Source organism: Panthera uncia, assembly GCF_023721935.1.
Source record: "Panthera uncia isolate 11264 chromosome C1 unlocalized genomic scaffold, Puncia_PCG_1.0 HiC_scaffold_3, whole genome shotgun sequence".
Classification (NCBI taxonomy): Eukaryota; Metazoa; Chordata; class Mammalia; order Carnivora; family Felidae; genus Panthera; species Panthera uncia.
The window spans coordinates 71,639,456-71,664,684 of NW_026057584.1; the positions used below are offsets into that span (position 1 = coordinate 71,639,456).

The 25,229-nt window shown below is 34.8% G+C and overlaps 1 protein-coding gene across 19 annotated transcripts in view; it reads left to right on the plus strand.

The window, feature by feature from the left end:
* The window catches only part of BAZ2B (bromodomain adjacent to zinc finger domain 2B), a 434,688-nt gene extending 413,119 nt beyond the window's left edge, over positions 1-21,569 (plus strand). For 14 of the 19 annotated variants that reach the window (XM_049616088.1, XM_049616087.1, XM_049616090.1 and 11 more), the window contains 7 exons: positions 20-180; positions 3,813-4,123; positions 4,510-4,645; positions 8,291-8,437; positions 13,735-14,000; positions 14,254-14,397; positions 17,886-21,569. In XM_049616088.1, coding sequence (XP_049472045.1) covers positions 20-180; positions 3,813-4,123; positions 4,510-4,645; positions 8,291-8,437; positions 13,735-14,000; positions 14,254-14,397; positions 17,886-18,039 — 1,319 coding nt within the window. In that variant the 3' untranslated portion in view covers positions 18,040-21,569. The remainder of the gene's footprint in view (positions 1-19; positions 181-3,812; positions 4,124-4,509; positions 4,646-8,290; positions 8,438-13,734; positions 14,001-14,253; positions 14,398-17,885) is intronic. The other 5 variants (XM_049616095.1, XM_049616098.1, XM_049616102.1 and 2 more) reach the window with 1 other exon arrangement.
* Positions 21,570-25,229: the final 3,660 nt, after the last annotated feature.

Consider the following 25,229-nt stretch of genomic DNA (forward strand, 5'->3'; position numbering starts at 1 on the left):
AATTTCTTTTCAAATGTAGTTGCTATTATTGAATTAAATGAAAATGAAGAAAACCAGGTAACTCGAGATATTGTGGAGAACTGGTCAGTAGAAGAACAAGCAATGGAAATGGATTTGAGTATTCTTCAACAGGTAGAAGATCTAGAAAGGAGAGTTGCATCAGCAAGTTTGCAAGTAAAGGTAAAATTGGCTTGGAATAAAATCTGTTTTTAGGATAATGGAAGGTAACTAACATTGATTATATGCCTGATATATGCCAGTTCCTGTGTTGAATGTTTTCATTTTATCTCATTTAAGTCTCCATACAATCCTGAATTAATTTCTCCCATCGCACAGGTAAGAAAACAGGCTCAGAGTAAGTAACCTGCCAGTAGTCTTAGAGTAAGTGGCTACATGTGGGTTCAAATCAAGTCACTCTGTCAGTCTAACTCCAGATCATATGCTCTTGTTCTTAAACCTCACTGCATCCTTAATGACAATCAAAAATCTCATTTCTGGTATGCAGTTCTTTACTGCAAGCAGACTTTCACAGTTTTACCCGTGATAATATAATGCTCTATTAAACTCCTACTGTAGTGTTTCATATAGGACCAGGAAGAACCTCTATACAAGCCATGTTCTGTGTCAGACTTTCACTCTATATAATGTAAAATTGGAGAATGTAGCTGTATCTGAATGTATGTTATATTATGGTACTCAGACACGCATAACCTACATATTATGTAAGCTTTTAATATATGTATTTATCTACTGGGCATTACCGTGTCACAAACAATGATCAGAACTGGTTTCCAGTGGAAGGGCAAAAGAAAAGCTTTATCTCTGTGCAAGACTTTTTTGGTTTTGTAAAGAGTATAAAGGTCCTCTCAATTGATAATAAGGTGAGGTCTCTGAAGATATAAATGGATTGATGATGAATAAGTGTGAGACATACACCTGAAAAGGTTTGGAAAATGTAGTTTCCATGTAATTCAATTTGATATTTCATGTTTTATCCAGAATGAGAAGCTTATGCCATAATACTATCCTATCCGATAATTAAAATATTTCTTCAAAATTACTTTAATGCTGGCATTCAGAAACTTTCAGGGATCTCCAAAAAATATCATTTTCCAGAGCCAATAAAATATCCTTTTCTTGCCACAGACATAACTACCATAACTACTTTGGGAAGCAAAAATTTATCATTTACTGTAACCATTGTCCTAGCCAACTATATGAATCTTCTTCCTGGTACTGTAATACAATATAAAACTGACTCATTTATCTGGCATCTTCAACAAATGAACTCTTTTACACAAATTAATTTTCTGGAGAAATTATAATTATTCCTTTTAGTGGCATAATTTTTTAAACATGTTTGTTGGGTCACTTATGTTATGCATTACACTACCTTCTTAAATTGAGAATAATGAGTTTGATTTAAATTATATTGGTGACATAGTATCTTCAGTATGAAGACCAATTATTAGATAATGATTCCCTCAGGAAATGTGAAGAGGTTTTACCCCTACATTAAATGATCCTAGTGTGCTTTGCTTTTTAAATGACAATATCTGCTTTCTATAGTCTGTTTTCTCTCATGGTCAGTTGTTACTACTTGCTGGTTTAAATTTGATTGGCTCTAAAATCACGAAAACAAAAACAAAATAAATAGATAAATTTGGTTCTAATAGCCCTATTTTCCTCCAACTTCCCTCCCTCTATCTAATTTGCCAGTTCTGATTGGCTATTGGTTGGAAAAGCATATCATCATGCTTTTCTAACTTATGTATAAAGTCAGAACATGGACCTGAAACATTTTCCTGGAGACACACTCAGGTTTTAGTGCACTGACCCTTTCACATTATTGGCTGCTTAGATGTGTTTGGCTGTGTTTTCAGTAGCTAAGTGGAAATTTTTTCTTAAGTTTACTTATTTATTTGGAGAGAGAGAGAGAGACAGAGAGAGAGAAAGCGCAAGTGGGGGAGTGGTGGACAGAGAGAATCCCAAACAGACTCCCACTGCCAGCAGGAGCCCAAGGGCTGGAACTCCTCAATCGTGAGATCATGACCTGAGCCCAAGTCAGACACTTAACCGACTGAGCCACCCAGGCGCCCTGGAATTTTTTTTTTTTTTTAAGTGGGATGTAGGGTCCCTTTCAAACTATAAGAATGAGGCCATTTGAGGAGCACCTGGGTGGCTCAGTCGGTTCAACGTCCGGCCTCGGCTTAGGTCATGATCTCGCAGTCTGTGAGTTTGAGCCCTGTGTCGGGCTCTGTGCTGACAGCTCAGAGCCTGGAGCCTGCTTTGGATTCTGTGTCCCCATCTCTCTCTGCCCCTCCCCCACCCTTGCTCTGTCTCTCTCTGTCTCAGAAATAAACATTAAAAAAAATTAAAAAAAAAAAGAATGAGGACATTTGACACGAGTTGTACCTAGTGCACTTATGTGTACTATTCATAATTTCACCCTTTCTAAATATAAATGTCCTTTCTAAATATAATGAGGAAGAATTCATCCCAATATATAAGACAAGGTAATTCTCTCTAAAGAGATTTAATAAAAAGGATAGTGTTCATTTGTTTTTTATTTACTATGTACCCATTCCACATTAGTCAGTGGACATCACAAAATGGGATAAAAGGTGCTTTGTGCCCTCAGAAAGCTTGTCATATAATAGGGAGACAAGAGATGTATACATCTCTGCAGAATCTAGTAACTGATTGCAGGGAAGTATACAGTTATACATGAATTTAGTAAAAGAATATATGACTTCTGGTGGTGATATGGGAGCGATCAGGGAAGATTTCATGTAGAAGTTGAGTTGGAACTTGAGATGAGGAAGCTTTTGACAGTCCCGGAATAGGGAATGCCATACCAAGAAAAGTGAACAGCATGAATGGAGCACAAGGATCAGGAAGCTCAGAACATATTTGTGGAGTGACAGGTCATGGATTTTGACTGCAGTGGGGGATGCATAAATGGGAACATGAAAGAAAGGGTAGCTCGAGGTACTTGAATGTCGTGGTAAAAATATAGGGAATAGTTAAATAGTAGGGAATCTTTGAAGGACTTAGAGCTAGAAGGTTGATATAAGCAAGCTGAGTTGTAAGATCATTTATTCAATCGACATCTCTATATTAAGTGCCGTCTGTTTGCCTTCACTATGCTGGAGATAAAGTGACTAAAAGCAGACGTGGCCTCTGCTCTCATAGTGTAAAATTGGGACTATCACAAGGCTATGGAGTATTTTGTGGTTCTGTGAGAGCCTGTAATGGGGAGACTTCACTTCCTAAAGGACATCAGGGAAGAATTCCCTGAGGAACTAAATTTTAACATGAGAGCTACAGGATGAGTAGAGTTAGGTAGGTAAAGAGAAGAGGGAGAAGCCATACAGACAAATGTAACAGCTTCAGCAAAGCTTGTGTGGCTGAAGCAAAAATGGTAAGTACAAGGACCTGTATGGAAGAGTGGTGGAAGGAATGAAAATGGAAAGGAAGAGCAAAGTTTAGAGACTAGTGAGAGCTTTTCATTTAAGTGGTCCCACGAAATCAATAAGCATGTATTCTCAAGTCCTTTGGAATATTTGCTGATTTTCATTATACCTTTCATATCAAAAGTTACTAAATTTTCTTCTTCAATCCTTCCTTACACCTGTTTCTTTTAATTTTCTGTTCTTGTCTCTACCTAGCATTAGGAAACACAAGGTAAAAATTTTCAGTAAAGATCCTTGAGATCAGCTGGTGTCTGCTGCTGTATTTTAAGTACAGGTAATTCACCCATCAGGCATTTTAAGAGGAAACCATAATAACATTATTCTCTTGATATATAGGGTTGGATGTGTCCAGAGCCTGCATCAGAAAGGGAGGACTTGGTATATTTTGAACATAAGTCATTTTCTAAGTTGTGCAAGGAGCATGATGGAGAATGTACTGGCGAAGAAGAAAGCAGTGCACATGCACTAGAACGGAAGAGTGACAACCCCCTAGATATAGCTGTAACCAGGCTGGCTGATTTGGAGCGGAACATTGAGAGAAGGTATCTGAAGAGCCCCTTAAGTACCACCATTCAGATCAAACTGGATAATGTGGGCACAGTTACTGTCCCTGCTCCTGCACCATCCATTAGTGGTGATGGTGACGGGTAGGTTATTGAGATTAACTTGAAAAATTATTGTGCTTCTTTGCTAATTGGAGCCTATTTTCTATTGCCTGTTATCTATGTATCTTCTTGTATGTCTGTGATCCATATGGATCATGCTATTTGCATGGTGCTTTGTAAAAACATTTTTTTTTTGTTATGTGCGTTGATAATCCTGCAAAGTGATCTTACATTTACCTGGTTGTGACTAAGCTTTGAGGCACGTAGCCACAGTCTGTGCACTACATCAAATTTAGTTGCTTAAACCTTATTCTTATTGGCTGTTACATGTTTTTGTCATTGCTTGGCTTTCAGTGTGATGATTGTTTCACATTCAATGACCATAAATATGGATATGACCTACTTAATTTTTCTATATTTCAATGCAGAATTGAAGAGGATATTGCTCCAGGGCTCAGGGTATGGAGAAGGGCATTGTCAGAAGCTCGCAGTGCTGCACAGGTAGCTCTGTGCATTCAGCAGTTACAGAAATCAATAGCATGGGAAAAATCAATTATGAAAGTTGTAAGTGTTTTCATTTAAGAAATACTATAACTAATTTACTTTGTCCTGTTTTTCCCAACCTCTAAATCTTTCTTAACTGTACATTACTTATTGTCAAAATAATGTATGCTTTACTTGACACTTTGCTTAATTCTTAAATACTGTATTAGTGTGATACTTTTTTCCTTATTTTGAGCTCTCTGAAGGAACCTACCAAATGTGTTCTCTTATTTTTTTTAAATCTTGATTCGCATTCCATTGAATATTGTTTATAACTCTGACTGAAGTTGTTTTCTGTATTCTGTCAACATAATAGCTGTTAATCTAAATATTTTGAAGACCCTTTCACACGTGTAAACATTCCAGTTGCTAACATTATCTGCTACAGACATTCACGGCATTCTTTAATATTTTTTTAAAAAATTTTTAATGTTTGTTTTTGAGAGAGACAGACAGACAAAGCATGAGTGGGGGAGGGGCAGAGAGAGAGGGAGACACAAAATGTGAAGCAGGCTCCAGGCTCTGAGCTGTCGGCACAAAGCCCGATGCAGAGCTCAAACTCACAAACCGTGAGATCGTGACCTGAGCTAAAGTCGGACGCTTAACTAACTGAGCCACCCAGGCACAGCCATTCACTGCATTCTTAAAATGTCTTTATATTTCTATCAATTTTCTTTTTCTTCTTTTGTAATGCTGAGAAATGCTTAGATTAGTAAATACAGGATAAGCAAGAGCTCTTAGTTTGTGCACTTGATGTTGTATATTTGACATGGGATATAGCTGATGAGAAGAATAGATGTTTTATTTTTTCCACTCACAGTTAAAAACTAGTTTTTCACCTCTTTGCTCAAGCCCAAGTAGTTATTATCCTGTAGTGGCCTCTACTTTGTACCAGGCACCAAATACAGTATACTCAAAATAAAAGCTATATTCCATATATCCTCCAGGGAGGTACTTATTTTAAGTCATGTTCATGTCCCTCTTGCTTCTTATATATCGTATATAGAAATATTTATAATATGTGAAATTTTATGGCTTAATTTATCATTTGCTTTTGAATTACAGATTAGCTTTAAAATCCAAACATTTGAGATATATTTTTATTAATGACTTCGAAAGAAAAGAAGTGATCCTGAAATAATTTAGCATTCCTGCCCTCATTTTCATCTCTAAGTTTAGACTACTTAATTCATTCCTACAAATAAATATGGTTTTTCTTTACTTCTGTGAAGGAAAAAATGTGGTTTTTTTTCTTCTGTGGTTTTTCCCTTCTTCATAAAATATTCATGGAATAATGAATCTGCAGTTTTCACAATCTTCTCAAATTTAGGTCTTTTCCAATCCATATTATGATTTACCATAAATTTTAAGGCACTGTTCTGTTCATCTGGTAGCATTTTTACCAGGCAAAAAGAATTTTTCTTCTAGAATTTAATATTAAAACCAGTTTTAAAATCACCTTGGAGAAATCTATTCAGTGAAATCTAGGCTGTAATGATTAAAAACAATTGAATTCCTACATCAAACCATTATTTTTCTCATACCATAATAGTCATTGCAGTGTGGTCAGTTTTGTTGTAATTTATATATAGAAACCCAGAGCTTGTTACCAAAATCTGCCTTTACATTAGTATACTTACTGCAATTAAAAGCTTTATGTCATTTTTAGCAAATTCGTAAACTGTTTTGCATGTTAATATACATTTATTATTTAATTTCATGTTATAATCTTCATTTTTTAATATTTAATAATACATTATTTTCTATGAAACGATCTTTGAAAGAAGGCATAGTTTCATTTTCAAAGATTAATGAGCACTTTTTAACTGTTAACTAGTAATGTAATAGTGCCTATACTAATCCTCATAACAAATCCTATCAAAATTAAAGTATTCAGTTACCCTTAGATATTCCTCATTTGTCAGAGATCAGGCTTACCAAGGAAAGAAGAAGCTATCATAATCTGCCTCTAGATAATTCTCTGTCCAGTTTGCTTTATATTGTTGGTAATGTTAAGCATACGCAATATCTACTGTTTATGCTCTACATTTGCTCTAGCATATTATGAGCTACTGCTGTGATTTTTCAAGTGTTATAGGCTTGATACCTGCCATCCTTTCTTAATAAGTATCAGAAAATAATTTTATTTTTCAATCATAAATGTGAGATGTAAGACACACTTTATAGTATTTTTAGTTATCTGTTATAGAAACAGAATTTACTTAATGTTCGTGAATCTGATGTTTTAATTTTACTGTTATAGGGATTTAAATATAACCTTCCAAATGTTATTTTGCAATGAATGTTTTTACAGTGGAAGTTTTAAAGCTGTAGTTTAAATTTGGAGAAATAATACCATGCTGAGGTATTTAGTGATACGGTGTTAGGAAAGGTCATAAAATAAATACTTACTGTTGGAATGTTAACTTCTGCTGTTTTTGCTCCTAGCACACATGCCAATTTTAGTGTTATGTATTTTACATATATTTGATAGATTTTTAAGCTGAAGAGTGTGTATCTGCAATTTGATAAAATTTTTAAGCTATCATTGTACATATTGAGTTATATAACACTATTTTAGACTTTCCCAGTTTAAGGTTTACTGTTATATTGAAAATTTTAAAAATAAGTTTGAGCAGTTAAGCTATTTTGTTTTTAAGAGGATAAATATATAACTTTAAATTGGTATGCTTTAAAGTTTAAATGTTTCCATTTTTTAAAATATTGATTACAAGACATTTACTACAAGACATTTACTACCGTGACTGAGAATATAAACTAAAGGTCAAAATACAGTTTATAAAGCCATCCTGAAAGTTTTTCTTATCTGACTTTGTTTCTTTCCCTTTGTGAAACTTGTTATACAGAATATGCATGCATGGGGGGAAAACTCTCCTTATAGATTTTAAAGTTCTTAATGACATTAGAAACTTTTTCACAGAGAAGTAATTTTATTTTGTTCTACAAAATAAATCATAACTAATTAAATTATTTGATTTAATTTATTGTATCACTTTTCTCCTCTTTACATTTTGTGGGATCCATTTTCTGCTTGTGGCAGAACTTGTGACACATTTGTTTGATTTGGGTTGAATTCCAAAGTTTTCTGGTTTGGACACATTTTTTTATCAATCACAAAAAATAGATGGATAACTTAGTCAATATATAGGGTCATCTTTTTATTACCATATGTAATTTTGATACTAATACAAGTTTCCTATTTTTTATCTTAAAAATTACTCTAACTCTTACTTATTTCTTTCTCAGGATATCATGAGGATACTAAGATAAGCAAAAGATGAAATACATTAAAAATTAAAACACCATGTATTAAAGCTACTCATTGCTTTATGTGCTCTAATGTCATGTTAATTATTTCATATGTTAATGTGTACATGCTTCTGAAGTGTGTGCAGGCATTCAACCTCTAGCTTTGTTCTTTGCAGTGTACCCGAAATGTGCATTTACCCCAATTGAACTGCTCACCCGTCATGTGGTCCATATCTGTGTAATGAGAGATACATAGATGTGTATGGCTACTGTATATTTGTTAGCAAGCGGAATGTTTGTTATTAATATAAATTAGGAATTATGGTGTGTTTAATATCCCAATAACTCTTCTTCATAGCAGAGAGTTAATTTTAAATGATTTCTCATGTATTATAGTATTGCCAGATCTGTCGAAAGGGAGATAATGAAGAACTGCTTCTGCTTTGTGATGGTTGTGACAAAGGCTGTCACACATACTGCCATAGACCCAAGATTACAACCATACCAGATGGGGACTGGTTTTGTCCAGCTTGCATTGCTAAGGTAAGACTGATCTAACACTAAATTTTTTAATTGCCAAATCAAAATGCAGAGTCGTATGGAGATTTTTTAAAGATATAATTCATAAGTCATAAAAATCACCTTTTTAAAGTACACAATTCGGTGGTTTTTATAACATTCACAAAGTTGTACAACCATTGGCACTATTTAATTCCACAGCATTTTCACAACCCTAAAAAAGTATATCTTTGTACCCATGAGCAGTCACTCCCCATTCCTTGTCTCCCCTTAGCCTTTGGCAACCACTAGTCTACTTTCTGTCTCAATGGATTTACCTATTCTGGTCATTACAATATACTGCCTTTTGTGCCTGACTTCTTGCATTAGCACAATATTTTTGGGGTTCATTCATGTTCTAGCATGTATTAGTACTTCCTTTTTATAGTCAAATGATAATCCATTATATGGATATACCACGTTTTGTTTATCCATTCTTCAGTTAGTGAACATTTGGGTTGTTGCCATGGTTTGGCTACCATGAATAATGCTGCTGTGAAACATTCATACACAAGTTTTTGTATGAATAAATGTTTTCACTTGGGTATATATCTAAGGAGTTAAGTTGTTAGGTCATGGTAACAAGCATATATATTTTAAGTCACTTTCTGGTCACATTTAAATTAGAAACCTGTGGACACTCATACCGATTGATTAAAGAGAAGCAACATGATAATAGAATTAGAAAGTAAGAAGTAAGAAGTGTGAAAGTGTCAGTGTGTACTGAGGGCCAGAGTCTTTGTTAGCTGTTTCCTAACTCGGGCACTCCCTTCCCGTGTTTAATCTCTTGACCACTAGCTATCATTAATCATTACCAGTAACTGCTGCCTCTCCATAAAGTAAATTCCAGACACGCATCTGTTCACCACATCCTTTCTCTTCTGTCTACCCCCTTTCTCACTCTAACTCCAACAGTCCTTTGGCCTCCAGTCCGTTTATCTGAAGACCTTTTCACCGTTTATCTGAAGACCCCCTCCCCCTTCAGGTCCTTTCTTTTCTCCTAACCTAGCTTGTAATGTGTCAACATTTCATTATCATAATCACTGTATCCACCTTTATCCTCTTTGCCGCTCTTTCACTTAGGAAAACCATGATTCTGGCTAATCCAACTTTGACTTCTCCAGCACCTATATTTTTATATCTGAATGTGGTTGGAATAAACACCCAGCCCTTTAAATTCAAGTCATTAAGAAGGCCTTTAATGGTGCCTGATGATTTACCTCCAGCTCTGTCTCCTCCATCTGTATTCTCAACTGATGACCTTACTTCCATTTCCCTGTGAAAATAGAAGCCGCCAGAAGAAAAGATCGTAAGAATTTGCCACTACATCCACCATCCTTCCTGTATATGTGCTTACATACTCTCCCTTCTCTCCTGTTTCCATGAACTACTAGTGGCTCTAAGTTGGTTTGAGGAACCCATCCCCTCTCTCTTCCTCCTCCTCCTCCTCCTCCTCCTCCTCCTCCTTCTTCTTTTTCTTCTTCTTCTTCTTCTTCTTCTTCTTCTTCTTCTTCTTCGAGCAAGAGAGAAAGAAAATGTAAGCAGGGGAGGGGCAAAGAGAGGTAGAGGGAGAGAATCTGAAGCAGGCTCCATGCTCAGCTTTGAGCCAGTGTGGGGCTCAATCTCATGACCAACTGTGAGATCATGACCGGAGCCAAAATCAAAAGTTGGGTGCTTAACCAACTGAGCCACCCAAGGCACCCCCCCCCTCACTTCCTTAGGAGTATGACCAACAGTTCTCTCTTCTCCTGCACCATCATCAGTTTTTCTTTCTCCCCTGGGTTCTTCTCATCAGCCTACTAACATTCCATCCAGCCTCCTTCCTTCCATCTTGAAAAAACTAAACAAAAACCCTCTTCTGGCCTCACTTCTTCCTTGTTCCACTGCCTCCATTTTTCCCCTTTTCTTTATAGAAGAACTTGGGGAAAGTTTTCTGTTCTGGTTCTCTCTGTTTTTTCTCCTCCAAATCACTCTTGAACTTACTCCAGTAAGATTTGTACTTCCACAGCTTCTCCAGAAGTGCTCTTATTATGACCACAAATGACTTCCACATTGCTCAACTCAGTGATCAGTGCTTTGACCTCATCTAACCTATTAGTTACATTTAATAGAGTGGAGCACTTCCTCTCCTTAAAACCCCGTTTCTACTTGGCTTCTAAGATACCATACTTAACTGGTTGTCTACCTGCCTTTGCTCTTTTTTGGTCCCTTGGTGGTTTTTCTCACCTCCCTGATTTATAAACATTGGACCACATTCTTAGCTTCAGGGTTATCTGTAAAATGGGATAGTATCTAATTTATAGAGGTTTTAGAAGATCAAATATAGTCATGTGTGTGAGAGTTTTTATGACTTTAAAGTTTGGTGACATATGTATATAATACTTTATTACGTTTTATTTGTATTATTTATATTTTATTTTTATTATATTTTACTTTTATAATATATAATATCTTTTCTTTTATTATGTTTATATTTTATAAAATAGCAGATGGTTCTGCCTTGCATTATATTCGCTAGTAATCACTTCTTAATTTTTCATTACTTGATTATTTTATCCTATCTAGTTAAGTGTAGTTCAATAATAATTTTCACTGGTTGTACATAAATTATGTTTTAGCTTCTTAACTGTCAACTTATAGAAATCTTCTTTAAAGCTTCACGAATTACTAACAAATTGGTGTGTTAATTCTTGTTAATCATCTGGTAGACTATAGGAGGTTTATTTTCAGTAAATTTGCTTAAATTATATCACTCCATTCAAGCAGTGGTCTAAGAATCCTAAACCCTGTGATCTAATCCAAGTGCTTTTATGTAATGCAGATTTCTAAGCCTCTGCTCTCTTTGTTTATTTAATGTAGTGAATTAGATGTTACATTTCTTATAGCAATAAAAATATTAAACATTTGATTTTGATGTAAAAAGACTTTTTTAATGTTTATTTATTTTTGGGACAGAGAGGGGTACAGAGGATCTGAAGTGGGCTCCACGCTGACAGCAGAGAGCCCAATGAGGGGCTCAAGCTCACGAACCATGAGATCATGATCTGAGCCGAAGTCAGTTGCTTAACTGACTGAGCCATCCAGGCACCCCATAAAAAGATTTTTAAAGTTAATGTTATTAATATACATTTATCATTATTTAATTAATTTAATTAATTAAAGATTCTCTCTCTCCCTCTCCTCTGCTCACTCGCATACTGTCTCTCTTTCTACAATGAAAATATAATATATAGATATATGTGTGTGTGTGTATGTGTACAGTGTAATGAGGCAAGCTGATAAACATTATTTATTAAAGAAATGTATAAACTTCATTGTCTTTTTGAAACATCACAAAAACCTTTTGATTCTGTGATTTAAGTTTCATGTTTTCCTACTGTAGTTATGAGTTTATTAGAAAATTATCCCAAGTAATAATTTAGTTCACATAAAGAACTAGAAGTTTTGGCCCATATTCATGAAATATTGTCCTTGTTAAGTGGCACAATTATTCAATCTAACTTAATTTAATCTTCATTAAATGGACTTTTTCATCATTATATTAAGCATCCTCTTTCTGTTTTCTTATGATTTAAGAGTGCTAGAAGGTCAGGCTATATGAAAACTCAGAATATCAGATATTAGTGAATAAAAATTAATAAACTAAATGGAAAGGAGACTTAGTAAAACATTTTAATTATTTTAGTGACAAGGGGGTAGTGATTCTTTGATATGATATGGGGAAGGTATCAGATTGATAGTTTGCTTTATTATTTCAGGCAATTAAAATATCTCCTTAACTATATTTCTAACTTCCCAATAGAGAACCAAATAATTTTAATTGCTTAAGAGCAATTATTTTAAAATGTTAATAGCAGAGTTCATGAAATTGTCAAAGAAATAAATATGAAATACTCCAAAGTAATGTTTTCAGCCAACTCTTTCAAGAATAGAGCCAACTTTAGATTAAGCCTAGACCAAATATCTGACTCTGCGGTCTAAGAATTTTTAACAGTCTGGGTAGGAGAAAAAATCATTTTTTGAAAGAAGGTTAGCACTATTCTGGAAAACCAGAACAAAATCGTGCATTACCAGTGACTGCCTATCTCTCTCCTAGGATCCATTATATTTATTATAACATTTAACTCTCAAAATACAGACTTGTTTCCCTATTTCTAGATGAAGGATGGGGGCTCATTGTTACATCAATGTGCTGTCTACAGTTGTAGTTACATTGCAGAAGGCCACACTGAGATTTTTGTTCATGTAATTTTAGAGCTAGAATGACCTTACCAATTGTGTGGCTTACTTTTCTAATTTTACAAATGACAAAATAGGGCCTCAGACATTTTTGTGCAAATTCCATAGCTAGTCACTGACAGAGCTATAGCTAGAATTCGTAACCTTAAATTTCAAATGTGATCTCTTTTATACTATGTCTATTGTTTTCTGCAAAAACAGACATTCTCTCTCTCTCTCGTTCTCTCTCTCTCTCTCTCTCTCTTTTTTCACCATTGCTTTATTCACACCTGAGAACCACAATTTTATGGAACTCTCTTTTCATAGCACATGTTTTTTTTTCTTTATCTTAAAAAAACAGAGATATATCAATTTCCAGTAGATTTAATCACATATAAAGGACTTTTCCTTTATTTGACACTTTCTGAGCTATTTTTCATGTTTTAGCCTAGCTTTTCAACTACCTCTTCAAGTATCTTATTAATAAGGTCTATATTTTTGTTCATTTTCACCTTTGTTCCTAACTGTGTTCTCAAAGATAGTCCTTTTGTACCTTTAAACTCGTTTGGTTAGTGACTACACTAAAGGAATACTGCTAAGTTCTTTAGTACCAAAGATAGATTACCATAAATCAACATCTTCGAATTTTAAGAATTCTTAAGATAGATTTTTCATGCTTTATTAGATTTTAACCTTATGGGAAAACAAATTCATAAATCTCTATTAAAAATAAAATTATCAGCCTTCTAGATCAGAGATAATATTCTTTTTGTCCTGTTAGACTTACATAATTAAAAAAAAACTTTAATGTTTATTTATTTTTGAGAGAGAGAGGGAGAGAGAGCGTGAGGGGGGGAGAGGCAGAGAGAGAAGGAAGCCAAAGCAGGCTCCAGGCTCCACACTGTCAGCACAGAGCCTGACACGGGGCCTGAACCCACAAACAGTGAGATCATGACCTGAGCCAAAGTCGAATGCTCAACCAGCGGGGTCACCCAGGTGCCGCTAAAGTAATAAAAGGTCTGTAGATGGTTATTTTCTTATTTATTTATTTTTTTTAATTAAAGGCAAGTGGTCAAACTCTAAAAATCAAAAAACTTCATGTCAAAGGAAAAAAGACTAATGAGTCAAAGAAAGGCAAGAAAGGAACTTTAACAGGGGATACTGAAGATGAAGACTCTGCATCTACAAATAGTTCACTGAAAAGAGGAAACAAAGACCTGAAAAAAAGAAAAATAGAGGAAAACACTTCTATTAACTTGTCAAAACAGGAAAGTTCTACTTCTGTTAAGAAACCTAAAAGAGATGACTCCAAAGACCTCGCTCTTTGCAGGTATTAATTATTTCAGACACACGTACTCATTTTTTTTGTTTAGAAACTTCCCACTATGTTAAAGGTGACTTTTGGACAACTTTTGACAGATAGGAAAATGTACAGTCTACAATATCAGTAAATGTATTTCATCTCTTTTAATAAATGAATTTGCATTGTTTTTACTTGAAGGATTATAAAAGCTAAGTTTTTAATAAAAATAGATAATTCTAAAGCATAGATACTGACTTCAAATATTATTTTTTTTTTTTAGTATGATCCTTACTGAAATGGAAACTCATGAGGATGCGTGGCCTTTTCTACTTCCTGTAAACTTGAAACTCGTTCCTGGTTATAAGAAAGTTATTAAGAAGCCTATGGATTTTTCCACAATTAGAGAGAAATTAAGTAGTGGGCAGTAAGTAAATCATTTCAATTCAATATTTATTGAACGCTTAATATGTGTTGGGTAGTCCTCTAGTGAGCCAAAGACACATTAAATAAAAGCCCTACCTTTGGAGGGGTGTGTGTGTATATGTCTGTCTGTATGTGTGTTTGGTTAGACAAGTCAATTAGAATTTTTTGAACAATGGAAAAGCAGTGTGATAAAGCTGCTTTTGACATTGAAGGCCACCTGACCCAGCCTAAGAGGTAAAGAAAAGTAACAGGGAAGTCTCCCAAAGTAAGTAAATAAATAACATAATTGAGAGCTTTTATCATACATCAGCGGAATATTGATAACATCTCGTGTGGATTTAATAAAAATTGACTGTAATATTTTCAGATTGTTATAATGTAGAGAGAGAAGGTCATTGGAAATTTTAAATATTAAAAGTTTTCTTGTGAGGTCTTGGAGAATACTAAAAATTTACTTCTTAAAATGTGAAAGAAAACTACTATTTGCTCTTCTCTACCACATTCTCTTTGTGATCCTACCCAAAGAATAAAGTGACTTCCTGGCCACAGTTAATGATATTGGTTAGACTACTTCAAATTCCTACCAGCAAGTAGCAGCTGTTAGTGGAATTGAGTTGGTTCTGAACAGTGGCCCATTTTGGAGCCACAAAAATGAGGCTGTTCACTTACCAAATAAGCCCACACAAAAGCATCCCCCATGTAAGTGGCCAGGAGCTGGGAGCTTGTGTGTTCTCTTCTCCATTCTCCTCTGCTCCTCTTACTCCTTCATACCGGTTTAGCTTAATCTACCCTGTGACCGTAATTTCAGGCAAGGTCACAAAAAATATGGAGAAAGAAGGAATTTTACATTGAAGAATAACCGTAAGATAGATTTTAATCACATTATTATTGGTGGTGGTGGTGGTGTTGTTATCCTTACAATGCAGTATGTTGTTTAGTTCCTCTTAAATGTTCTTTTGGTGAAAATCACTGTGCTCCATAATTTACATTCAGTGTAGAAGAGTTAAGTAGAATTTAACTCCTAATAATCAGTGTCCTTCTCACATGTATGAAAGGATTTGAGAGACTGATCAAATGATTAACTTATTTCTTTGGAGACTGAAATGTCAGCCTTTCAAAAGATTATGTCTGTTTTGTTTTATTTTTAAAAAAATTATAGAAGGGATCTGCCCCAAATCAGAAAACATTTAAAATTATTAAAACTATTGGTTCTAATGTGAACCAAAAAGCAATGGCTGCTGTCTGGATATAAACTAGTTCTTTAGCTTTTTTCTTTCAAAACAATGAGATGTTTAGGTGGGCAGCATCATGGGCTCTATGATCAACATGGCCACGACAAGACTTACACAGAAAGACTTGACATGTGTCTCCAATTCCTGGATGGAGGATCAACCTAAGCCTCCAGATCCCCAAAATAAACACCAAGGCAGAGCATAGACATTACCAAACATTAGCACACCCTTTTGAGAATGAGGCCTGGTGAATGGAGGAAGTCACAGCAGAAGCAGGCAGAGAGAGGGAAGCAGTTCTCTATAATCCTGTTCGTGATGCCAGCTGTGTGGGAGGCAAAATTTAGTGGATTCAAACCCTTCTAAATCCAAGTTGTTTGATTAAACCCAAACTAATAAGTTGGAACCAAAACTCATAAACATTATTTCAAATGTTTAAACTAGAAATGTATAAAGTAGAGTGGAGGAAGTACCTACTTTAGCGACTCTTTCTGGGTTCCATATACTGCTCCATCCTTCTGTAAAGGAAGAGGGACAAGACATAAGAATAGTATTTGTTTCACCAGAATTCTAGTCTCCCCAGCAAAAATCATTAACCTTCTCTTACAGTAAGGAACAGTCTAAAGAGGTAAATATTTCTCAAAGTAACCTTAAAATATTTTATAAAAATTATTCCCACACATGTTGTATGACTCCGTTTATATTAAACTTCCAGAGTAGATAAATCCACAGAGAAAGACAGATTAGTGGTTGCCAGAGACAAGATAGGGAGGGATGGGGGTTAACTGCTTAATGGATACAGGGTTTCCTTTGGGGATAATGGCAGGGTTTTGGAACTAGATAGAAACGGTAATAGTAAATGTCGTGAATGTACTAAATGCCATCTTAAAATGGGTAACTTTATTTTATGTGAATTTGCCTTCATTAAAAAATAATCCCCAGAAGAACAGGAAAATAGGTGAGGTGACATAAGTTCTGAATTAATTTGGTGAGCCCATTGCAGATAGAGAAAAGTTACTCCTTTTATTACGGCACATAGTAGAATGGAAGTGGGAAGAAGGGGAAGACTATACAAGACAGTCCATCAAAGAAATAATTCTACTTTCCCAGGTCTCAGAGCTTCAGTGTGTACTTCATGGGTATTTCTAATAGGTAAATTATTTTAGTATCTAGCTTACCGTAAGCTAGAATTAATTTAAATTTCCAGAAGCCGTCTTGTGAACTGTATTGGTTTGGCTTCAGTTGGCTTCAAACAAACCACTCTTTTTTTTTTTTTTTTAAACTAATGAGTTTAGGCAGATTCATTCACCTTTCTGTTCTTTTCTCCATGTTCTTACAGAGAAAGAGGATTGGACTTATTCTGCCAAAAAAGAACTTGAAGCCACAGTGCTTCTTATGGAAAGGCAGGTCCTCATAATGTTACCTCTGATGAAGGGATAACACGTACTTTTTTTTTTGGCTTGTTTTGGATTATCACACTCCAGTGCTTTAGCAAAAGAGCACATTTGAAGAGAAAAGAACAGAAATGGGAAATGGGGCAGATTTAACACAGAGCAATATGTCCTGAGATGTATGTGTGTAAAGGCTACAGGGCAAGTATAACGTTTACAGTGCATAGGAAGTATTTACATTATTGCGACTAAATATTTTTTTTATGTTTATTTATTTTTGAGAGAGAGAGGGACAGAGTGTGAGCAGGGGAAGAACAGAGAGAGAGGGAGACACAGAATCTGAAGCAGGCTCCAGGCTTGGAGCTGTCAGCACAGAGCCCAATGTGGGGCTCGAACTCACGAGCTGTGAGATCACGACCTGAGCCAAAGTCAAATGCTTAACCAACTGAGCCACCCAGGTGCCCCACAACTAAATATTTTTGAATATGAATGATAGGGTACCACAGTTGGTCAGAGGAACTAATAAATCAGTCAAGTGGGATGAGTCTTGGGACGGAGAACTGTGTACAGGTCAGACAGGAAATTGGATGTGGGAAAAAGGCTAGTTAGTTGAAATATATCTTGATCTTCAGAGAAATGGTTTTTTTCCATTTAATCTTTTTAAATCCTACATGGTTCAGAACACATGCAATTTTTAAATGCTTATCTATAAGAAAGTACAATATGTTTTCTGTCAGTTTAAATGTAGTTATCCTAATCTTTTTTTCTTTCAGTTTTATTTTTCCTTTTACCTTTTATTACATCTTCATTTGTTGATAAAAGAAAGCCACCCTGTAAACACAATCTCTAAATCATGTGTTTTCTTTCAGATATCCAAACCTTGAAACCTTTGCTGTAGATGTCAGGCTTGTTTTTGACAACTGTGAAACATTTAATGAAGATGATTCTGATATAGGCAGAGCTGGCCACAGTATGAGGAAGTATTTTGAAAAAAAGTGGACAGATATTTTCAAAGTGAGCTGAAGTTATAATAACCTCTCTTTTTTTTTCCTTTTAAACAAGGACAAATGAGACCAGCAATGTGAACTGTATTTACATAAATGTGCAAGGCACATACATAATGACTTTTTTTTCCTTAAAATAAGCATCACAAAAAAACAAAAAAAAAAGTATCAGAAGAATGATACCATTTTTAAAGGCTTCACTCCTACAACAACCAAGGCCCTTGGTTATTGGTTTGTGTGATTTATCAGCTAACTTAGGTAGAACAGGGAAGCACACCCAAAGAATTTTCAAAGGAAAGGGTGTTATAGTGCAATAGCAATTAAAATATATCAAATCGCACTGAATATTCAACACCAGAGCTCTAATGTGGGAAATGGTTCTCCTTTCCCTCTCAATAAATATCTATTTTTCATTTTTTTACTTTGTAGTTTATTTTTTAGTGAATGTATTTAATTTTATGAATTATTTATGATTAAACCACATCCAGAATCTTCGTTTTCTGTGAAAAGGAAGAACTAGAAAATTGCTTTAAATCTTGAAAATACAACAAGGAATGTTTTAAAATATAAAACAAAGCCAAGTTAAACTGTTTACACTGATGTGCTATAAAGCACCAAAAATAAACTTTACTGTAGAGTTACAAGTACATTTATATATATATATATATATATATATATATATATATATATATATATATGTTGCTGCATCACTTGTGTAGTTAAATTGTATTTCAAGACAGTGAAGAAAAATTGACATGTATATACTGTTCATTATTGTTTATATTAAGTCTTGTTTTAAATATGTATTATGTGTATATATTGTTTGGAGACATTATTGTTTATGCCTTAGAAGGATTGTAGCATTTTATTTTAGTCTGAAGGTAATTATAGCTATACAGCTTGTACAGTAATTATCCTCTACCAACACTGTGGCGTCTCCTTGATCTTGGTAGTGCCTGCCTTTGAAACAGGGTGTAGGGGATATTAGTTTTCCATTTTTCTATTTTGTTATATAATTTTAAGCCACCAGGGCCTAAATTAAAGTATAATCATTTGTATCCATGTGGAATAAAATTGTGACAATTTCCTACACACACAGTATTTTTTCATAGAAACATTTCCTTCCCATTTGCCTTGCCTCAGAAATAAATTTAAAAGACATTTGTAACCACTGTGTTTTATCTACTGTGTGTTGTGGTGGCCTGTTGGAGGCAAATAGATCAGAATTTTTTTTGTACCTATGTAAGAGTACTTGAAGTTTTATTTAAAATAAAATGTTGTGAAAAAGGTAGCATTCTTTTTTTTAGGAGTGTTATTTTTCACTACTATGTGTGGCACGGATACAATAAAAGACTTTTACAAACTAGTTTTTTAGTTTTTCTTAATGAGCCTGAAAATGTTCATTTAAATTTGATTTTTTCAAAATCATAAAGGAGGAACAACAGACTGTAGCTCAAAGGACAGTGGGCTGGATGGAGGAGGGTGGTTTTAAGTCAAATGTTGTGACTTGCATCTCTGAACAGCATTTTATTGTTTGTTTTTTTCATATTTTCAATATGAAAATTTTAGAATACATTTTAAAAGTCTTGTTCTGAATGAGAAATGTCTCTACTGGTAGACATATAACCCAGTTGTCAATAAGCAAAGTTGATCCTATGAATTAGTCTAATAAGTCGTGAGCTACCAATTCAAGCATTCTTGAAATATGATTTGATGCCTTGCTGGGCTCTGAGGAATCAGTGGTGAACGAGACAGGCACAGACCCATCGTGGAGCGTACAGCCTAGTGAAGATGTGGTCCTGAGACGATGTCCTTAGAGAATGGTTTTAATAGTGAAGGAAGAGTAGAAAAGTTTTGAAGAAAATATTACTAACTTTAAAATGCTTCGAAGCCACTGAGTATTTTCCAAAATTTCTAGATTGTTTGTGGAGACTTCTATGAAAATCAGCTGTTGTTATGTAAATATGTCAGTTTTTGTTAACCATATACTGCACTGATGCCTTAAGGGGCTGGTGCTTCATCAAAAAGACTATGTGAAGAAAAGAACAAGGTGGTGCTGTGAATAAAGTGTCTGGTTTCTGTGTTTATTGAACTGCCAGATGCTCCATGGGGAGTCTTCTTCATGGGGGTGTTGTGCCTTAGGGATGATACATGCTTACATTAATTTATATTAGATGGTATATAAGCAGCTTGATAATAATATGTCTGGTGTCTGAGGAGCTCATAAATGAGAAATAAAATACTTAAACACACAAAGTACAATTTTTCAAGAGTGATAATTTTCTTTTAAAAATAAATGTCCCTGAAAAAAAAAGGAAATCTTGGTAAATACTGGCTCCTTTATTTATTTTTTTAATGTTTATTTACTTTTGAGAGAGAGAGACAGAGAGACAGAGAGAGAGACAGAGAGACAGTGTACCAGCAAGAGAGGGGCAGAGAGGAGACACAGCATCCAAAGCAGGATCCAAGCTCTGAACTGTCAGCACAGAACCTGACATAGGGCTCAAACCTGCGGACTGTGAGATCATAACCTGAGCTGACATCAACCACTTAACCAACTGAGCCACCCAGGTGTCCAATAGTGGCTCCTTTAGATTAGTGTCTTCGTTATTGTTACTCACCAAGGGTAGGCGTTCAAGAAGTGGACATGATTGGAAAAGGGCAATTGGTCTGGGTAACTATTGTTACTATAAATTTGTGGATCCTTTGTTTTGTGAATGAATCTTGCACTGACAGTACCCTGGGTTGGGTATATCTACAATCAACCAGTATCATTTTTTCACTTTAAATATAATAACATTTTCCTTACCCTCTGCTGTCACACAACAAGTATACGCAACATACTTTAAACTAGGCTTTAAACCTGAACACTCTCCACTTTAGTTTTGATGGCTCTGTAAATTATATGTGGCTTCCCCACATATTTAGATTTAGATTATCACTCAAGGAGTAACCAACCAAGAATAACTGAGTAATAGAAACACAGAAAACACAGAAAATAGTCATCAGTTTGAAATATGTAAAGAATAATTCAATATTTATTTAGTTGTTAACAGTAGTGAAAATTGAACAGTGAAAATTTATGGGTACACGTTGAACTCATAACTAACTTACTGTAAACGCAAGGTGATTGTTTTTTCTTGTTTCAACCCCCAAACGAAATTTGTTAAAATCATCAATTTAATCAAAATTATGAGGATCTAATCTGTCCTTGGTACCTTATGCACCCCCTCTGTGTTCCTTCTCTTTTCCATCACCTCCAACCTCATCCCCTTTCAAGAAATTTAAAGTCCTATTCATTTAGCCACCCCGTAAACACATTCTCAACCAGGAAATCTGGTATCAATCATTTACTCCTCCTGTAAATTTTATTTGTGGGCTCCCTCTCTTCAAGGTTATTTGTATCTTAAATATGTCCATTTGAGAAATGAAGGAAGTTTGTGTTCTGTTAAAAGAATTTCATGCCAACAAGGAGACAGAGTAAGTATTTTTAAGAGAATCAAAATTTCCCTTCCATAGGATTATGACTCATAAAAAAAAAAAATACAACACTAGGAAACTAATAGAGCCTTATCTACTAGGAACTTGGCTCTAGTGAGAGATCTCCCAAACCTGAGAGGGCTACACTACTATACCTTAAAGAAAAAAAAAGTTAAGCCTCAACTGTATACAATTGAGGTAATTTCTCTCTCGATTCATGTCACATTCTTCACATTGTTCTTGCAAAGACTTTCTTTTATTTTTCTAGTTCTTCATTCAGCAACTCTTCGATTTCCTTCCCCCCACGTACAAATACTTTGACGTGTCTTTCCAATTAGCCTTTTATATCTTTATTTAGCAACATGTGTATCTTTACAAATATACAGTGTGCAAAACAGTGTTTTTTTTTAACTTTATCAGTTGCATTATGCTATAAATTTGTTTTTCTTTCGAGTTTCAAAAAGTAATGTGTACATCTAGTTCACTACTTTTGATTGCTGCAAGGTATTCCGTCACAGGCTCATACCATACTTGGTTTCAAATTTTCTGAGAATGAAAATCTAATATTGCAGTGAATATTGTCATACATATCTTCTATGGGCCTATGTGTGGAAGCCGGTTTCCAGGATGTTTCCAAATGATCTCCACTTTCTGGTATTCATGCTCTTGTATAATCCTTTCCCACATTGTATCAAGGTTAGCCTGGGTGACCAACATAATATGGCAGAGTGATGGCCTGTGCATTCCCAGACTAGGTCATAAAATACATTGCTGCTTCCACCTTGTTTTCTTGGATCACTTGCTCTGGGTAAGCCCAACTATTGTGTTATGAGGATACCCATCTGGAACAGCCAATAGCTAGCACCAGCTTGCAAGCCAAATGACTGCAGCATCTTAGAAGTGGCTCCTACAGCCCGAGTTAAACTTTCAAATGACTGGAGCCCCAGCCAACATCTGGACTACAGTTTCATTAAAGACCTTGAGCCAAAACTACCCAACCAAGCTACTTCTGAGTTGTTGCTTTTTTTTAATTAAAGGATAGTTTACATATTAGCGTCAATTGTACATCATAGTGATTTATTTTGTATATACTATGAATTGATCTCCATGAGAAATGTAGTTACTGTCTACCACCATATGAAGTTATTACAATATTATTGACTCTGTTCCTATGCTGTACATTATATCCCCATGACTTTATTTTATAGCTGGAAGTTTGTACCTCTTGATTCCCCTGCCTATTGCAGCCCCCCTCAAACCCTTCCTCTTCTGGTAACGGTGTGTTTCCTGTATCTATGAATCTGTTTTGCGTGTTTTGTTTCTCCACATATAAGTGAAATCATATGGTATTTGTCTTTGTCTGACTTATTTCATTTACCATAATACCCTCTAGGTTCATCTATGTTGTCACAAATAGCAAGATTTCATTCCTTTTTTGTGGCTAATACTCCATTGTGTGTGTGTGTGTGTGTGTGTGTGTGTGTGTGTGTGTGTATGCACACAACGTATCTTCTTTGTCCATTCATCTGTTGACAGACATTTAGGTTGCTTCTATATCTTGGCTGTTGTTACAATGAACATAAGGGTGCATACATCTCTTCAAGTTGGTGTTTTTGTTTTCTTCAGATAAGTACCCAGAAATGGAATTGCTGGATCCTGTGGTATTGTTTTAATTTTTTGAGGAAACTCCATACTGTTTTCCATAGTGGCTGCACCAATTTATATTCCCAACAGTGTATAAGGGCTCCCTTTTCTCCACATCCTAGCCAATACTTGTTATTTTATGTCTTTTTGATAATAACCAATCTAATCAGTGTGAAGTAATATCTCATTTTGGTTTTGATTTGCATTTCCCTGATTAGTATATTGAGCACTTTTTCACATGACTATTGGCCATCTGTATGTCTCCTTTGGAAAAATTTCTATTCAAATCCTCTGCTCATTTTTTACTTGGGTTGTTTTTTGATATTACATTGTGTGAATTCTTTATATATTTTGGATATTAACCCCTTATTGGATGTATGTCTTGCAAATATCTCCTCCCATGCAGTAGGTTGCCTTTTCGTTTGTTAGTGGTTTCCTTCACTGTGCAAAAGCTTTTTAATTTGATGTAATCCCATTTGTTTATTTTTGCTTTTGTTGCCTGGAAAATGCTCCAAAACATATTGCTAAGATTGATGTCAAACAGCTTACTGGCTATGTTTTCTTCTAAGAGTTTTATGGTTTTAGGTCTCACATTGAAGTTGTTAATCCATTTTGTAAATTTTTTTGTATATGGCATAAGATAATGGTCCAATTTCATGATTTTTCATGTAATTGTCTAGTTTTTCCAACACCATGTATCAAAGAGACTGTCTTCTCCCCATTGCATATTCTTGCCTGCCTAGTCATAGATTAATTGATCATATATGCATAGGTTTTATTTCTGGGCTCTCTATTCTATTCCATTGATGTGTTTGTTTTCATGCCAGTAGTATACTGTTTTGATTACTATAGCTTTGTATTATAGTTTGAAATCAGTAAGTGTAATGCCCTCAGCTTTGTTATTCCTTCTCAAGATTGCTTTGGCTATTCCGGGTCTTTGTGGTTCCATACAAATTTTAGGATTGTTTGTTCCTTTTTTGTGAAAAACGCCATTGGTATTTTGATGAGGATTGTACTGAATCTGTAGATTGCTTTGGACACTATGGTCATTTTAACAATATTCTTCCAGTCTATGAGCACAGAATATCTTTCCATTTATTTGTGTCTTTAATCAATGTTTATAGTTTTTGGTGTACAAGGCTTTCACCTTGGTTAAATTTATTCCTAGGTTTTTTATTCTTTTTTATGTCATTATAAATGGGATTATTTTCTTAATTTTTGTTCAATAGCTTGTTATTAGTGTATAGAAATGGAACTGATTTCTACATGTTACTGAATTATTACAGAAACTATGAGATAATAAATACTGTTTTAAGTCACTCAGTTTTGAGTAATTTGTTACATAACAGTAGAAAACTAACTGCGATAAGAATTTCTCTAGGATCTATACAAGTTAGGTATGTGCACACTTTCCACGTTTTTGCCATATTACTCTCTGGATGATTGCACCAGTTTACACACCTACCAGCAGTGAAAGAGGACTCTTCTTCCCCATCCTCCAACAAATGTTCAATTTTTGTGTGTATTATTTTTCACTAACAATTTATTATAGATATTGAATTTGAATACCATGTTTTGAAAAGTATCAAACAATTTATCTAAATCATATTAGTAGCTTCAACTTTGTGTATGTTTGAAGTTTTTTGTTTTTTGTTTTTTTGGTTTTTTTTTTTAATGTAACTGTCATATCTAACCCTGTCTGCTTTCTAGGGATGGTAAAAACTGCACCAAATTTTATTTCAACCAAATTTTATTTTCAAGTTGATATTCAGGAGATGAAACATTTGCATTTGCTCTAGTTAGTTGGGACAGCTGATATTGCTAAAGAAAAAGCTCAGGTATATTGAACAGAAAATATTGAAAGTTCTTAGGTATTCCTGGGGCCTGTATATACCTATGAGTTAACTACAGCAAAAGTAGTGCTTGGAGGTGTGGTGGGTAAGGAGTTGGCTACATGCAGGGTTACAGGAAAAGCTAATTTGGATCCTCTGTATCTTCAGTCGAAGAGAATTTTGCACCTTAGTGTTTAAATCAAGAGAGAGGCAGTAGCAAAATTAATATGAGATCTGTTTGTAGTTTCTCTAC